The 18,196-nt window shown below is 36.0% G+C and overlaps 1 protein-coding gene across 2 annotated transcripts in view; it reads left to right on the forward strand.

Annotated features, from left to right (window-relative positions):
* The window catches only part of RYK (receptor like tyrosine kinase), a 94,829-nt gene that overhangs the window by 49,530 nt on the left and 27,103 nt on the right, over positions 1 to 18,196 (forward strand). Inside the window, exons 6-10 of one of the 2 annotated variants that reach the window (XM_024131896.3) lie at positions 37 to 181; positions 5,973 to 6,073; positions 9,024 to 9,158; positions 10,415 to 10,501; positions 15,996 to 16,065. In XM_024131896.3, the coding sequence (XP_023987664.1) occupies positions 37 to 181; positions 5,973 to 6,073; positions 9,024 to 9,158; positions 10,415 to 10,501; positions 15,996 to 16,065 (538 nt within the window). The remainder of the gene's footprint in view (positions 1 to 36; positions 182 to 5,972; positions 6,074 to 9,023; positions 9,159 to 10,414; positions 10,502 to 15,995; positions 16,066 to 18,196) is intronic. The other variant, XM_024131897.3, reaches the window with a different exon arrangement.

An 18,196-nucleotide genomic window follows, 5' to 3' on the forward strand; every position in this document is an offset into this window, starting at 1 on the left:
TTAAAAAGCTTAACGTGCTGTTCATTTATATTTCAGATGATCCTGTACATGCAGCTCCAACCACTTCTACGCGTGTATTTTATATCAGCGTAGGGGTTTGCTGTGCAGTAATATTTCTTGTAGCAATAATATTAGCTGTTTTGCACCTTCATAGTATGAAAAGGATTGAACTGGATGACAGGTATCGTATATATTTTGGGAAAGGAAAAAAATAAAAGCAGTTGTTTGCATTTGCATGGGAGCCCACACACACCCATGCCCACTGGTGCACAGTGGTGCAGGGGAAGAAGGGTGGTTAAGCCCAAGCCAAGGGAAAAAATACTGTCTTTGTGTTTCTCTGATTTTATTTAAAAAAATTTTTGAAGTCAGAAATTAGTTTATTAGTTGGTGGAGAAGTAGTAGAGATCCATTTTTTCCCCATCCCCTTTGACATGACTCTCTTCTAGACTCCTAGTACCTTTTTGAAATAGCCCTGTTTCTTCCTCCTAGTTTGTCCCTCCATCACTATCCATCCATCCATCCAATTTATTAACATTTATTGAGAACCTGCTATGATTTAAATCATTAGTTCTCAACCTGGTCGCACATTAGAGTCATGGGTAAGCTTTTAAAATACATCAGCACTTAGGTACCCCCTTCCAGAAATTCTGATGTCATTGGTCTAGGGTGGTGTTTGAGCATCAGTATTTTTCTTAGAGCTTTCTGGATGAGTCTCATGTGTAGGCTTTGAGATACACTGGGTTAGATGTTATGCTAAGTGCTAGGAATAAAAAAAAATAATGATATACTTCATGGCTTCAAGTGTTTAATCTTTGACATTAACCCATAATTATAAAAGTTTGTAAATTTGATGATTGTGGTATGTGTATTATAGTGTGGGCATAAAACAAGTGCTCGTCCCAGCCTGGATGAGTCAAGATGACCGGGAGGACATTATAGCCAGGATAGGGTGAGAGGTAAAGATGGAATCATAGACAGGTTTATTTTCCTAGTGCACAGTTCTCGTTTCCCTCCTCAGTGATTCGCAGTTGCTGACAAGACATTCTCAGCTTCGTGACTTGGCTTTCAAGGCACCCTCCTTTACAGTCTGGAGATGAGCCTACCTTGTCTCTCATCCTTACTTCACGCTCCACTTAAATGATCATTTGTTCCTCACTTTTGCCATACACTTTGCCCTCCAGGACTTCTGTTCATGCTTTCCTTTGCCCACAGGGCTCCCTGCATTTTCCACTGGTTCAAACCATTCTTCACATTTCAACTCCATTGCCATCTCTTTCATGAACTCTTTTTTAAGCCTCCCAACCGTCAGTTTCTCCCTCCTCTCTTTGTCTCTCTCTCCTTCCCTCTCTGTTTCTCTCTCTCTCTCTCTCTCTCTCTCTTTTTGTTAGCAATTATTTTACCTTTTCCTTCTAAAATCAGTTTTTGTGTACTTGTCTCTCCTGCTAGAATGTAAGCTTTTCCCAGTTAGGGAGCAGTGCATCTTAACTGCTGACTCCCCAGTCCTACATGGTGCCATACATACAGCGGGTTAAGCATATGTGTGGCAGAAACAAAAGCACAAGGGGATGGGGATCCTGGATGGATTAATTCCTGCCCCTAAGTACTCTCTGTCCCCTCTCTTACACTTCCTTTTTTTGTTTTTGTTTTTTTTGTTACACTTTCTTTATCTGAGTAGAGAAAGAAGAGAGAGGAGGTCAGAGTGAGAAGGGAAATTCACGGGTGGGGTGTTTCAGAGTATGTTTTGTATATATGGTTGTGTTAGTTAGAATCGGGTTTTGTAGAGAAAGAACTGAGGGGGAAGTGAAGTAACAGGAACATTTTGATGGGACACTGAGAGAGGATATGGCAGAGTTAGAGGTCACTGGAAGGCATGGCATTTAGTAGTCTGTCTTGATAAACACATTCTCCTTGAATGCTTGCTTGTGTGGGGGGGCTCTGAACACACAGAGATCAGAGTTGTGCAAGAACTTCAGAATCCATGGGGCTTATACCTTTGCTGCTGAAATAATTTGTTACCACCCATGAATTGCTGTTCAGTTCTCTAGTTTTCAGGCAGATGTTTCCAGACGTTGCCTGAATAGAAGCAGCTTTCATCATCACTTGTTTTCAGAGTACAAACTAGTGGTTAAGAGCATGGACTGGAGCCAGCACATCTCTGAATTCTGGCTGTGCTACTTAACTAGCTTTGTGGCCCAGATAGAGGAAGTTTTGTAGCTGCTTTATGTCTTAATTTTCCTCATCTCTAAAGCAGAGATGATCATGGCACATACTTTGTAGACATGTTGCGAAGTTTTAGTGAAATAAAGGTGTAAGCTCTTAGAACAAGCCCGGCATATAGTAAGTGCCATTATTATGATTTTTCGTTTCAGAAAGTTGCAGTGTGTTGGTAGTGATGGACTAATTTCTTCTTCAACTCTTTCCTATACTACTAGCTGTTATTTATTACATGCCAGGCAAGCTAATAGTGGTGACCAGAAAGTTCCCATCCAGTAATCTAATAGCATTTAAGAGACACTGCTTCTTCCCTCTGTGCTGGGGCCACAGAGATGACAATGGCTACCATTTCATTGAGTGCTATTTACCAGTACTGTACCAAGCACTTTACATGTATTATCTAATTTGACACTCACAGCCACTTATGGGTATGGTACTGTCCTTGTTTTAAAGATAAAGAAACAGGCTTGAAGACATTAAATAACTTTTTCAGGGTTGCACTGCTAGGACCAGGGCCGAAAAACAGGAAGGACTCATTATTGTTGTAATAGCTGTATTGTAATAACTCAGTATTGTAATTGTATAAAGCACTTGTTATATGCCAGGCACTGTTCCATGTGCTTTTACATCCATTAATCCTCTTAATCCTCACAGCAGCCCTGTGAGGTTTGATGGAACCCATGGCTCCATGGAATTGCTTGCACAGGGATGGTAGAGAATTCTTCCATTCCTGACACTCAGGAGCCAGAGTCCTCTTATACACAGAGCTTATTTAGAGGCAGAGAATAAAACTGCCTGAGGTGTGCTCATGCCAGGGGCAGTTGGAGCCCATGTGTGTGACTTTCCTTCTCCTGACACTATAAGCTCATCTTTTCAGTCTCTGTGTTGTGCCAGATGAGTGTATTCTGGAGATGCAGAGCTTTTGTAAAGTCCTTCCACAGAGGGATTGGGCTGCACCCTGTCTGTACTGTAGTCTTTCCCTGTTAGCTTGCAACTATAGGAGAGTTCACTCCTTTGTGGGATACTTGAACTTAGTATTTGGCAATATCTTCATTTTCCATTATCTGCATTGCCCCATCACCCTTGCCATTACTGGTGACATGGTCCCTTTTATTTCCCCTTATTCATTTCTGTATTCCCCTTATTCAGTGTCTAACAGGTATCACTGAATGAATGTTGCATGAAGAATTTGTTGAATGAGGAATGAGTAGAGAGAGACAGGAAACCATTCTGTTAGAGCAATAATTCTTTCCCTCTTTCAGTATATATTAATAGCTCATGTCAGCAGCAGCTCTGGTTTATAGCTTTCTATTCCAAGGAAGGGTGTTTTTCTCTGTTTATTGATTGATTGATTCAGTAAGTGTTAATTGAGCTCTCACTAAGAGTTGGGCCCACTTGAGGCCTCTTGTGCCAGGCCCTGGCTTAAGTGCTGGGAACGGAGGAGTGAACAAATAGGTACTTTTCCTGCCCTCATGGAGTTTACAGTCTGCTTGGGCAAGATAGACATTAAACTAGAAATCCCTGCTAGAATGTAGGCTTCATGAGGGTAGGGATCTTTGTTTCTTATGTTCACTGCTGTATCCCCAGCACCTGGCACAGTATCTAGCATCTAGTCTACACTTAGTAAATAGTTTTTGAATGAATAATTAAATAAATGAATTACACAAAAAAATAGAGAAATATAAATTATAATAAGCTCTCTGAAGGAAAATGATGATCTTTGCCCTAAGTTCTAACTTCAAAGCTAAAGCAGGGTTAATGTCTTCATAACTAATCTTACTTGCTTATGAAAGTCAAATGAGATAATTTATTTAGACTCGTGTTAAACTATTAAGTGCTAGCAAGTGTACATTTTTATTTCATTTTTTTACCTCATGTGATGTAGCTATGTAGATACTGAATTTAATAGGTATCAGGGGTCGATCCCCAACTGCTCCGTGCTTCTCTCATAACAGTAAGTCTGGGCTTTCAAAGGTTTGTTCTGATCGCTTAACATGAGTGCTATGCTCATTGTAGGGACCGCTAAATATGGATGAGCGCATAACATCTTTGTATGCCCAGGCTTTTCAGGAATTCTGAGGTGGTACAAGAGTGCCACCTACTGTTGAGCTGCTGAAGAGAAACACAATAACCAGTAAATAATTTGGGGTCTGTGCATATTTATTCAACCTGTACGTTGGTTGCAGGTAATATTTAAATTGTACTTTCACAACTTGAGACTTAAAAAAATCCTGGGAGGTAGGTTTTCTTAGTCCCATTTTATGGGTAAGTAAATTGTATTCTATTATTTCCCCCCTCTTTGGGGATGATAATGCTTCTCTTCTCTCCCCATTATTGAATCCTGGACTTTTAACAGATTTGATTTCCGACGTGGTCTTTGAGTAGTATGTACTCAGAATTCCAAAAAACAGGTGCCTGGTGGTTCCAGGAATTAAGGATGCATAATATTGGTAATAATATGCATAATTAGTAATAATAATTTGTAAGTGTATGTTTGAGGGCAGGGCACTACCCTAAAAGGATTATATTTTTCATGTAGTCCTTTTAGCAACCTTTTCAGGAGGTAGTATTATGGTTATTTTATCCACGAGGAATTTGAGGCTCCAAAAGCATTTTGCCTAAGGTCATACAGCTAGTTAATAAATGGTGGTGCTGGCAGTTTTGATTTCAAGGTTATGCTCTACATCTCTTCACTGTACCGTCCCATACCCACTATATGTGTAGACCTATATAGATCAATTTTTGAGTAGCAGCTTTTTATCATTTTGTTTTTTTAATCATCAGGTTATGAAAATACAGAACTATTTTGTGGAGTGTGGTCATTTAAATGATTTTCATATTTAGGAAATTTGGGAGCCTCTTATGGGACTCTGCTGATCCTATGGCTAAGGGAGGCATGGAAAGTAGACCTTCCTCCTGAGGGGATGACATCCTGCCTGTGATTTCACTCTTCATGCTGAATTTCTATGCTTCACTTCTCCACTGCTGCAAAAGTACAAGGGCTGAGGCAGTGAAATTGGAATGTGTGCAAGGGTGACCTTGGGATAAGGTCGTCATCCACTGACAAGACAAAAGGACATTAATCTGTAGTAATCTTGAGTATGGGGTTCACATTTATTTGAGCCTACCATTTTCTGGGTCTCCTCATTACTTAAAGAATATGGCATAATAGAATGCTTCACGTGCTAGAGATTTCTAATAAGTTCCGTAAATTCTGAAAAGGTGGGATTGGGGAAGTAGAAGAAGCAAAATGTATATGATTAAACAGATTTGAACCAGGTAGGAAGTCCCTTCCCAAGCTTTGAGCACGTTGGCACGTTTGATTTGCTTTCATACTCCATCATCTGTAGGCCATTTGATTTTGGACCATCATTAAAAGAGGCCTGTCTTTATACTCCTTTTCTTAAAAGCAACCTAATTGAGCGGCATGAGCTCTTTTCCTAAGAGATGCTTCCCTAGCATAACATTTTGTGAGGTTCAGGACTGCTGTCTATGGTGTCTGAGGAATACCACATTTGTGAATGACTATGATATGATGAACCTGCCTGGTGGTTGTGGAGATAGAAAGGAAGGAAAAAAATAGAGCTCTACGTTATGAGGCAGATTAAAATTTCAGTAGGAACATTTGTGATAGAGATCCATGCATTATTGTGATCTCCGTTAGGGTTTTAAGCTGGTTATAATGGCTACATGCATTTTGTATGTATGGAAAAAGGAAATTTCTCATTGAAGCTGACTTGCCAAGTATTTCTCTGCAGCATCAGTGCCAGCAGTAGTTCCCAAGGGCTGTCTCAGCCATCTACCCAGACGACTCAGTATCTGAGAGCCGACACACCCAACAATGCAACTCCTATCACCAGTAAGAGTTAATTTAATTCTAAAGATGGTTTACTAAAATTGTCTATGGTCTGTCTTTCCTTGGTCCTGTATGGTTAGTTACTTGTGGGACGTGTGCCATGCTGTGTACATAGTATCTAACATGTACAGAATTAGGCTTTAACTTTTACTTTTTAGAGCATTGAATGAAACATTCCAAAACTGGAGTATTAAAATTTTAGGTTTAATTGCTAGAATTAGTTTTGGGGAGGTTTCTATAGATTATATTAAGAGGGCTGCTGAATCATCTCTATACAAATTCAGAAGGAGGATTTTCTGGTAGTTAGATAGCAAAAGCCACTGATCTCTATGAAGGCAGAGACTTGGATTTTAATGAATTATTTGATGGTCTCATGGGCTGTGGGTAGTACTTTACATTGTTTTCTGATCATGATGGGAAACTAGCTGCCATTAGAGTTGAGAATGGGGTCTGATTTCCTTTTTTTGAACAGGATTTTGATGAAAGTTTTTATACTGTAACATGTAGATGTTTGGGGGAAAATAATCATTCTTAGAGTATAATTTAGACATAATGAGGACTCAGTCACCATACAAATAAGAAACTACACAATCATCAGGATAGACAGTGGACCACAAGTCAGGGCTCACCTCAGTGGTGCCATTGATTAGTGAGGTTCTTGTAGGCAATTAACTATTATCTCTTCTGGGCTGACATTTACTCTCTAGTAAACTAACATTAAAGAGAATCTGTTCTTCACCCAGTGCCCTCTTGTGGTCTTTCAGTACTGTTTCTCATTAAGAAGTACCAGGATTCTTTGGAGAAACGGATGATTCAGGACGGGGTCGGGAATGTGTAAGATAAACCTGGGACATTTGCTGAGCCAAAAATCCAGGAAGCTACTAAAGACAAGAGCTCCCCAAAATGGGACCATTGAGCATCAGAAAGAATAATGACTGCAGTGGATTGGTGAAGTGATGTAAATGTGAAATGTAAAAATGTGTAAAAATCCACAAGTTCGTAATGATACTTTTTAGAAAAATCGGTCATTATGGGAATTAACTAAGGCAGCAATAATGCCTTACTCTGGCAACTGGCTACCTGAACTATTTCACAGTAACCAGATAGTGCTGGTTTATCAAGGAAAATGTTTTTTTACAGAAGAATCCCAGCTAATAAATGTGGAAGGAATGGTAGAATTAGGAAATCATACTTGCATCCCCTAATAAAATATTTGATTCAGGAGAAGATCATCAGTGTTTTAAACTATACGAACAAAGGGAAGTAGGGAGCTTTACCATTTGAGAGATCAGAGTGTCACTGCCTGAATCCACTACTGAAAGTAGGACAGCTAAGTATTTTGTGCTCCCAGATGGAATATTCTTGTCTCCCCTCCCCCTCCAAGAGTTAACCTGGATCTAATCAAGGCTGTAAAACTGACTTGCAGTTTACAAGAAATACAGGGATAGAGAAACAAGTTAGATGACACTAGAAGAGGCAGATGCTGGACATTCTCCAGGATAATTGACGCAGTTTCTTTAATAAGATGTGGCAAGAAAAACGAAAGGGAAGGAGGGGGCACTCTAGCTTAAAAGAAATCTAAGAGAAATCGTAACAGCAGTTAACATCTCCACCAAGGAAAGAAAGACATATGTTCCTCAGGAAATATAATGATAGATGTGAGAGTAGTCCAAACTATTTATAAGAAACACATCATTGCTTTTAATGTCTAGCTGTCAAGATGTGCTCATTAGTGTCAATTCTTGACTGTGGATATAACCTTAAAGAGGTAGATAAGTAATTTATTATATATGCTAAAAGCAAAATGCATTTTAAAAAGTCAGTGGAAATACATTTATTTGTTGACAGATTTTTTTATTTACCACCAATAAGAAGTTTATTTGTTTTGTAGACATTACCTTAAGGAGATAGATACTTCATTTCTTATGTATGATAAAAACAAATAGTGCTTTTAAGAAAACCCAATGGAAATATATTTGTCTATAAATGAAAAAAGAAAGCGGAAAAAATACTTGAAGACAAAATAGCCAAGAGTTTTCCAAAATAACAAAACACAACAGTCCACAGATGCAAGAAACTCAAGAGAACTCCAGGAAGGATTAAACACTCATAAATGCACTCATAAATGCTGACATATGCACACACACCTAGACATATCATGGTCAAAGTGCTGATCAGTGGAATCAGGTTTTGTCAGCCTAATCCATCCATTATAAAGTTTTCCAAAGTCTTTCATGTAGTTCTTCTAGCAGCCACTGATGACCATTGTCCAAGTCCACCCATTCTTTAGGGATTTTTCTTCCCCAAAATACTATTCCAATGGGGATACCATTCCATTTCTGCTTGCTAACACTAACTTTTATTCTGACTTTTTTTCTTGCAATGAGAATTTTAATTTATGGCCAGAAATTTTGTTTTGCTGTCATCATATTAAGAATGAATGGGAATTAAGGGAACCGAAAAACAAATAGGAATCTCACAGTGGTGTGACTAGGCTGAATGGATGCCAGAATGATTAAATCAATTATATATATTTTTAGAAAAGATATATTTACAAACGTCTCTTCATTCGAAAAGGTTTTTTTTGTTAGGAGACTATATTAGAAAATCTTTGGAGAGAAAAGCAGTCCATATGAGGGATTAAATTAAATTCCATGAATCAAAGCTTGTTTCATTTGGCTGAAAAGCAGTTGAAGTGGTGGTAATATAATATTATTTTTAGTGTTTCTTGTTTTAATTCTGCATTTTAAGATTTTGGGATAGGTGGGAAAGTGTTTCTTTAAAATTTAGTATGGCCTTCATAAGTAATTCTCCCTGTTCGTGTGTGTACCTTTTTCCATTTATGATTCTTACATTCATTCATTCCTGTGACTTGAGTCCGGAGGTTCTAACTGACCTAGTTGACCCTGATGCCATAATAAGGGTATTTATATTTCTTGGTTTGGCTTTGTTGGCTCCTCAGGTTATCCTACCTTGCGGATAGAGAAGAATGACCTGAGAAGTGTCACTCTTTTGGAGGCCAAAGCTAAGGTGAAGGATATCGCAATATCCAGGGAGAGGATAACTCTAAAAGATGTACTCCAAGAAGGTATCTGTGATCTCAAAATCAGGTTTTCAAGGAAGATGTTATGTTAGTAGTATAAAATTTTTTTTGTTTCAGAATTTAAGAATTTCATCTCATTTTGAGTTTAAGGATAGAAAACAGTGCACAATTTGTTTCCTCTATAACACTGATTTTTATTTTCCCTTTCTTTAGATTTTCAATTTGCCTTAATATGGACAGCTTTGGTGCAATTGTTGATTTTCAAGTATATTAAGGCATGATTATTAGTGTTTGTCACCTTTAAAGTATATTTTCTGTTTAGTTCTTGTCTGAAGAAGATCACTACCTAGCAGGCCTCTTTGAAACATTCTAAGTAATTCTCTCTGTGATGGAAGGTGTATGGGTTCTAGCAGAAGGCGCATGCATGGGGATTGGAGTCTCACAATTTATTACCTATGTGACCTTGGAGAAATCATTTCCTGTTTTCCATGTCCAGTTTCCTCTTCTCTAAATTTGGACTCCGTTGTCTACTCTTAAGACAGTTATGAAGATTAGATGAACTGATGTTCATTAAATGAACTAACACATGATAGGTGTTTGAGAGATAGTACCCTGCCCTTCCCCTCTCGCTGGTCCTAGCTTTCTTTTTTGAGTTTCAGGGTATTGACTGGGGAGAATGCTGAAAGAAGAAGACAGAAATTTATAATAAAATACTTTATTGAGCTCTTCAAGTTGTTAAATAGAGAATTACTTTTTCCCCCCTTCCATAACTCAGTTTGGAATGTTTTGGATGCATGTGAGTCATTCTGAATTCATCTGTTTGGTTGAGATGCTTGTAGGTCAGTCACAGCCAAGGGAGGGGCTTGAACTGTCTCCAGTGGCAAATAGTAATTAATGGAAGCAGATTTTTTGTGTGTTTTTGAATGTATGAGGAGAGTCTATTTTTCTCCTTTGTCGTTGCTCTGAGGCTAAGCCTAGAAACTCATAAATGTCTCTACGGATACCCCATTACTGAGCTCCAGTGCTCCTGTCTATATCATTAGTTTATTTAGGATATTTCAGAATGAATTCTCATATATAATTTAAATTTGGTATTTCAAAAGGCAAGCTAAGATATTTTGTAACTAAAAAGAGCCTTTAACAGTCATTAAAAAACAAAGATTTGAGTCTTTTTATGCTAGGGCTGGAGTAATGTTGATCACATTTTCCCTTGTTATGTTTAAATTGTGCCAGAAAGTTTTGTACTTATAATTTTATGAACGTTATCATATGATCTCAATAATTATTATTTTTCCTTTTAGGTACTTTTGGGCGTATTTTCCATGGGATTTTAGTAGATGAAAAAGATCCAAATAAGGAAAAACAAGCATTTGTAAAAACAGTTAAAGGTAAGATTTCATTTCCCATTCTGTTTCCATGCTGCTTTTCTGTCTGAGGTGGCTTATGTCAGCGAAATTGTTTCACATTTTCAGTATGTGCCAGACCTTAATCATTCCATGTTAATTTAACTCATACAGTCCAACCTTTTAGGAGATTTGTGTTGTTTTCATTAAGGTATAGAAAATAGAAGCTAATAAATTAAGACATTATATATTTATTAGATATTACTCAGGCTTCTAATTAAACTGCATCCACTTGACTTCATTTTTGCTATATCTAATATTATGTTTTTCCTAGGTTAAAATTCTTTGGTTTTTCCTTCTTAAAAAACATTGGTAGTAGTTTTACATCCATCTCAGCACCCCCCCACCCCCAATACTGAGGACTTACAAAGAAAAAAAATGACCCGCAGACCCGCCGTACATTATGTGAATAGCTGCTGTTTGCCTTTCTCTCACTCCCTCTCTTCCCTTTTTTTTTGCTGTTATATATAATTTGCAGAAAATATCTCTGTGTGTGTGTGTATTATTTCTTGGTAGAGTTTTGCAGGTATAGCTGTAGTTGGAATTGCTGCCCCACAAGGTGTTTACATTTAAAATATTGATAGTTGTTGCCAGATTGTTTTCTAAAAGGTAGTGATAGTTTATATTTTCATGAACAGAATACCTATTTTCACATATTCTCCTTTTGGAGAAACGTGATGCTTAATTTTTCACTTACTGATTTATATAAAATTTTCAGTTAGAGATTCCCTATCAACATATACTAGAATATGTTTTTATATGGCTTATTGCCTAATACTGGTAAATTAGCAAGACCTTTTATAATATTAGAATTTTAATGATTTATAATTGATTTGTATATTTAAGCTTTGTAAAAGCTTAAATAATTCTTAGGTAAGTCTATTTGCTCATTTTAAGAGAGAAAATGTAACTTAAAGAGTGCTTAATGTCTGACAGTGTCTGATATAAGTTGAAATAACTAGTTATTAATTTTGGAAAAACAAATTTAGCATTCCAAATGCAGAAATTGAGGGCAAAATTAAATTCAGTTTTATGAGTAGGAGGTGACAATTTTGTGAAGTTCACAAAGTTAATTTATAAGAACTTATGTTTCTAAATTTAATTTAAAGGAATTCTTAGGAAGTATGAAAGGTTTATGTTTATTGTTTCTAAAAAGTTGGGTTGTACTAATCTTAACAAAAAAACGTTGGAATTTGATTTCTTTTAATTTAGCAAAATTGCTTGTTTAAGGATGCTACAGACACACACTTTCTTCTTTCTAAACAGATGGTTTAACTTACTGTTAAGTGAGTAAGTTAACAGTTAATAAAATGAATTTTATTCATTCACTTCTCCTGACCCCAAAACACTTCTAAAGATTGATTTTTAGGTTTAGTCCCACTAGGTTTTCTGACTAGTTTTGAAGGATACTATACATATTACTCTTTTTAAATGTAAAATTTGAGCCCTAAGTTTAATAATGTCTGCCTTTTGTTACAGTTTCTCCATTTTTTAAAGGAAACATTCCCCCTTAATTCTAATATTTCTTCTGGGGTTTGTAAATATTCCATGGATAATTTAGAACTGGGCTATTATTAATTTGTTCTGAAAGAATGTTGAATTAACAAAAGAGGTTTCTGTATAGAATTGGGTTGATTTAGGATTGGAAGTGGGGGGAAAGGAAATAATAGTGATAAGAAAACACAATGCAGATACTGGGACTGTTTCACAAGATAAGATTTCTCTTTCCATGTACCTTTGAATTGTAGTCACTTGCTTGTTTCTGTGTCTTACCACTGTAATTATAATGTTCTCTCTGAGCTAGACGGAAACAAGAGAAAGCATAGTGAGTCCTTAGCCAAGATATGGTCATGATTTGCGTGGGAAACACAGAGGAAGTGTACTGACCACGGTATTTTCTTTAAAATTGTTAGATAACTCCACATGATTGAGTGTCTCTGAGATTTATTCTTTTGGAATGTTATTTTTATTTTTTAATTGAAGCTACGTAGAGTTGACAAAGTTCTTTCACAAGTATGTATGCTTTGTTACATGCTATACAATTAGAAGTACAGCTAAAAATGCAAAAATAAGTTTTTAAAAGATCACTTTACCTTTATTTGTTTATATAAATATTTATTTAATTTATTTATTTGGTTGCACCAGGTCCGCAGGCTCAGCGGCCATGGCTCACGGGCCCAGCCACTCCGCGGCATGTGGGATCCTCCCGGACCGGGGCACGAACCCGTGTCCCCTGCATCGGCAGGCGAGCTCACAACCACTGTGCCACCAGGGAAGCCCTGCACCAGGTCTTAGTTGCAGCAGACGGGCTCCTTAGTTGCGGCTCACCTGCTCCTTAGTTGCAGCTCGCCAACTCCTCAGTTGCAGCATGCGAACTCTAAGTTACGGCATGTGAACTCTTAGTTGTGGCATGCATGTGGGATCTAGTTCCCTGACGGGGATCGAACCTGGGCCCCCTGCATTGGGAGCGTGGAGCCTTAACCACTGCACCACCAGGGAAGTCCCTACCTTTGCCTTTAGGCATAAGCAGGAAATTGGAGTTTGGCTTCTTAAAAGTTATCATTTTTCACAGAGACTTAATGGATATTCCAATACAAATTTCCAGAGATTGAAATTAGGAATCTGAATTTCACACAGTGAATATTGTGAAATTGAATTCCATGAAATAAATGAATTAATTTGAGGTTATTGGTATTAAGTTCTTGTTTTCTTTTATAGCTTCTAATTTTTTACAAATTAGAAATAAGTAGGGTTTTTTAAAAATCATTTTGTTCTTGTAACTTTTAGAATGTAAATTATTGTATAGTATTCTTTTCAAATATATACATCTTAAAGATAGACCTTTCAGTATTTAAGTATTATAAGTATTACAAGACAAGGACCAGACTGGGTAAGGAATCCAGGAAAATGATTTTTTCTTACTAAATGTATAAAATTATTTTTTCTCCAAAGTTTCCTTAGCGCATTATCCAGCTCAAGTGTCCCTTGCTTAATAGAACATGCTTATCAAAGTTAAAAACTTAAAAAATTATGCAAAAAATGATACATCCTAAAATTACCTTTCATTTTACTTGGATCTCTGTACCAGTTGACAAGAAGGTAAACTCTTAACAAATGGGTACAGACCTCCAACTATTACTAGTTTTCAATTCTAAAAAGATCCTTCCAGCCCCCAAATAGTTCTGGCCATAATTTTATTAACAGTTATTTAGATTACAGAAAGAGTCAAAAGGCATATTCTGCCATTTACTAAATGTTCCTAAATTTTAAGCAGCTTTTAAACAACTAGAGTTTATCTCAGCAGACATTGAGGTAAAGTGCTTTTTCAAAGAAGTAGCAAGTATTCCAAGTCCTTGGCTTTTTGTCTACACATTTTGTATTCCTACAAAAGTTTTAACTAAGTGAAGCTGTCTGGAAAGGGAACACTAATATCACGTAATGAGAGAGGGAGTGATTCCACGGGTTAGTCTTGGAAGTAAATGAAATTTACTATTTCTCAGGTTTGACAGCTCCACTTTAAAGGAATGAATGTATAATCATGGTGCCTGAGTTTAGTGGTCTGGATTTTACTGTTGGTTTAGCATTTTACTAGGTAGGACTGGGAGGTGGATCTTGGCTCTGCCCATCTTTCTATCTTCTTCTCCCTCTTACTGCATTGATCAGAAGATCTAGGTGGGAGGGAGGGTGACGCAAGAGGGAAGAGACATGGGAACATATGTATATGTATAACTGATTCACTTTGTTGTAAAGGAGAAACTAACACACTATTGTAAAACAGTTATACTCCAATAAAGATGTTAAAAAAAAAAAGATCTATAAATTATTATTACTATTTTTTTAATTGTTGACATACAAATCTATTATTGGCTTCTTTGAAAGTATTTTTAAGGGTATACTGTTAATTTTGTTTCTGATATTTAAAAACCATTTTTTAAAAAATTAAAACTCATTTTCAATTTTATTATGAAAATATACTATTCACTTAATGGAAATGTTCTTTTCAGACAGGAGAGAAAATCCTCTATACTTATTAAAATAGTGGTCCCTATAAGAGGAGACATCCTTGTAGATTTGTGCAAATATTTAATGGCTTCAAATTCTTTTGAAGGTGCAGACTAAAGATATTGGTAAATTGCATTATCATGTTTTATTTCAAAAACATTGAACTAATAGCCAATTTTAGTTCTGTTTGTTACCTGGACCAAAAACCATGAGTTCAGAAGCTAAAAATAAAATGGAATAATCATGTTAATTTGGGGCTATTATATGAAAATTAAATCTTTTTCTACTACTAATATAATAGTAGTTCTTTTTGTTTGTTTAACCACATAGAGGTAAGAAGAAGAAAACAATAAAATGCACCACAATCTCCAGTCAGAACTCCTGTGGTCATTTTTTCTGTTTTTCTGTTTGTAAGATTAGAAAGTTTAAACAGGACAGAAAGGTGCAAAATGTAAATTCTCACATCTCTAAAAGTAACCACCGTAAACAATTTCTTATGATTCCCTCTGTGAGTAAGAAGAAAAACACAGCCAAATATATCTAATTTTCCAAATAAATTTGATTTTGAAATATAACTGATCGCACAAACACAGTTTTTCACCTTGCTTTTAAAATTTAACATGTCTTGCAGATTTTCCTCTGTCAGTACATGTAAATCTGACTTTTTTTTCTTAAGGTAGTTGCATATTATTCTTATGTGCTAATTTAACTAGTTCTCTGCAATGGGCACTTCGGTCTTTGAGTTTTTTTGTTGTTATAATTGAACAGTATTCTTGTTATGTTATATATAGATGAGCTTTTGTGAGTAGACTCTTAGCAGTGGGATTGATGATGGTAAAAGGTATTAAAAATTTTGTTAGATGTTGTTTCCCCCACCTACCCAAGATACTGTTGATGAGCCTGTTTCCTCACACTCTTGCCCAGACTAACAGGTAGCTGACTTTTTTGTCTCTTCCAATCTGATGAGGAAAATGGCATCTCCTAGTTTAATTTGCATTTCTTTACTGAGGAATGAGGCAGAAAGTCGTTTTTTTAATTTTGCTGGTCATTTGTGTTGTTTTTTTAGTAAACTATATGTTTATATCCTTTGCCTCTTTTTCAATTTTTTTTTCTTATCGTATGAGTTCTTTAAAGAAGGGGGGAAAAGATGAAATCAGCCCTTTATATGCCTTATGTGTTACAGATATTTTTCCAGTCTGTTATTACTTTGTCTGCTTTGTTTCTGGAACCTTACTTAATTTCTGATTTTTATGTAGTCAAACTTACCCTTAGTGGCATCTGTAAATGTTCACCTTGTCAGTGAGACTCTACCTACTACAATAGAATTTTAGCCTAGACCTATTTAGATTTGCCTGTAATTTTTAATGAAATTTACCATAGAGTCTGAGATAGTTACTTACTAATACCAGAAAATATTGATGTCATATGTGTAATATTATCATACTATATATATGACAGTGTCTTTTTCTTTATGTAGATCAAGCTTCTGAAATTCAGGTGACAATGATGCTCACTGAAAGTTGTAAGCTACGAGGTCTTCATCACAGGTGAGAGGAGAAACCACCCAGCATTTAAGTGTTAAGCATGGTAGCCTTGTATGCTACATTTTTAAGAGTGTTGTAATGTGCTCTTAATAGAAAGCGTTTCTGGAATAGCTTAATTTATTTTTTCCTGAATATAAAAGTGAAATGCATGCTCATTGCACAAAATTTAAAAACACAGTAAAATATAGAGAAGAGTATGTAAGCCCACATCTGGATAATTATAGCTGAGCGTTCAGGAAAGAGTTTATATTTATGTGCATCTTTCCCTTTAAAAAAAGTAGGATAATGATACACATATGCTAAAAAATATTTGTTATGAAATGTTGAACATGTAGAGTACCAAAGAAAAGAAGAGTAAACACCAGTAAGCCCACCTCCTGAATTCATCGGTGGTTAACATTTGCCATTTTTGCTGTGCATGTTTATGTATCTATCATCTATTTAGGTAGATATAGATAGATATTTGCAAGTGTGGAAATATTTTAAACTAAATTGGATATCTCAGCACTTTAAATGCATTTCCAGCATGCATTTTCCAAAAAGTTGAGGACATTTTTCTGTGTAATCACAACACCATTATCTTTAACAAGGTTAACACACTTCTTGATATGGCAAAACAATGTATCTAACTTTTCGTGTAACTATAAATTCACATCCACATTTAAAAAGACTACACAGTAGTTCATTGAATGGATGCACCACATTTTATTTAACCAGTCTCTTATCATTAGTTTGCAGTATGATTCTTAAAAAATACTTACAGTTCTGTATATGAAGAACTTTTTTTAAAAGCTTTATATCAGTCCTTTTCACAGAGCTATAACAAGAGATTCTATCTTCTGAGCCATAAAGGGCATAATTATAGTATCACAATGTGCAGTATCAATGTTTGGGCAAGATTTTTGTTGTTGTTTTAAAGCACTATACAGAGTCAGCTTAATTTGTGTGCCTACTGAAAATTTGATCACATATATTTAAAAAATGGAATGGTGACCATCATTGTTGGAAGATATTTATGGACTTTGGGAAAAAAAAGATAGAAAGTGATGTGTGCAAAAGGCATTATGCATTGTAATTTCTGTGTACTTTGAGCAGTTACTTGAGTTCTGCCAAAAAATAAGATGACTAGGCAGAGTTTTATTTTTGAATTTTATTTATACTTTGGTTCATAGTCAAAAGAATTTGAGAACCTAAAAAGAAGGCAGCTATAGTAAGATCAGTAAAATGGTAATGAAAATGAAATTGAGTTTTTTGGCATTGTGATGGTGGAAAAGAAGACAAATAAGCCAACATTAAGGAGACAATTATTTTTACTGTGATTGAACATAAAACAGCTCTTAGCTTCTGGGCAAGCAAGGCTGAAGGAAACATTAAAGTTTGATACATCTCAGTATTAGAAGGGAAGGAAATGTACATGTTTCTTGGAGAGAAAACTTTCTGGTTTCACATTCTGAGACAGATGTCATTAGCTTTATCATATACTTGGGACATTGATTAAGATAATGAACAGATATACTTTTTAGTTTCATTGAAAATAAAAAAGCCAGAGACCTTTGAAAAAAATTGACCACACAGTAATGAGGGACTAAAGATGTCCTTCTGAAGGGTTAAAGTCATGTGATTTAAGAATGTTACCTTCCATTGACCTGATTCACTGATTCATTCCAAGAATAGAACTCATTTGCAGAGGAATGGATAGATAACTTACCCTTTAGACTATATTTTCTAAAAAAAAAAAAAACACATTTTGTTTCCTCTGAGTAACAAAGCAAGAACTGGGTAATGATCAATTGGGAATGTCCTTTTTGACAGTGTTGGGAGTACTTGATTTATTATGCTGACCCTAGCGGGAAGAACCAGAGTGTTTAATACTAGTATGTAATGTTAACCTAGTACTTAGGTACTTAGCTAGTATTCTTACCTTGATGAAAGGTCTATACCACATCAGCACAGAAGTGGGTGGCAGGGATAAATACAGACAAAGCCAGGAGATTTCTCAAAAAGCAGTTTTATATCCACAGTAGCCCAGAGGTGCTTTGGCTGAAAAATGTTCAGAGCAAGCATTTGCAGTATTTTCTCAGGCAGCTTTAAGCTATAGGATTTTCCAGCATCCAACTAGGATGAATTAGTAGCC

The sequence above is a fragment of the Physeter macrocephalus genome, chromosome 1, assembly GCF_002837175.3.
Source record: "Physeter macrocephalus isolate SW-GA chromosome 1, ASM283717v5, whole genome shotgun sequence".
Taxonomy (NCBI): domain Eukaryota; kingdom Metazoa; phylum Chordata; class Mammalia; order Artiodactyla; family Physeteridae; genus Physeter; species Physeter macrocephalus.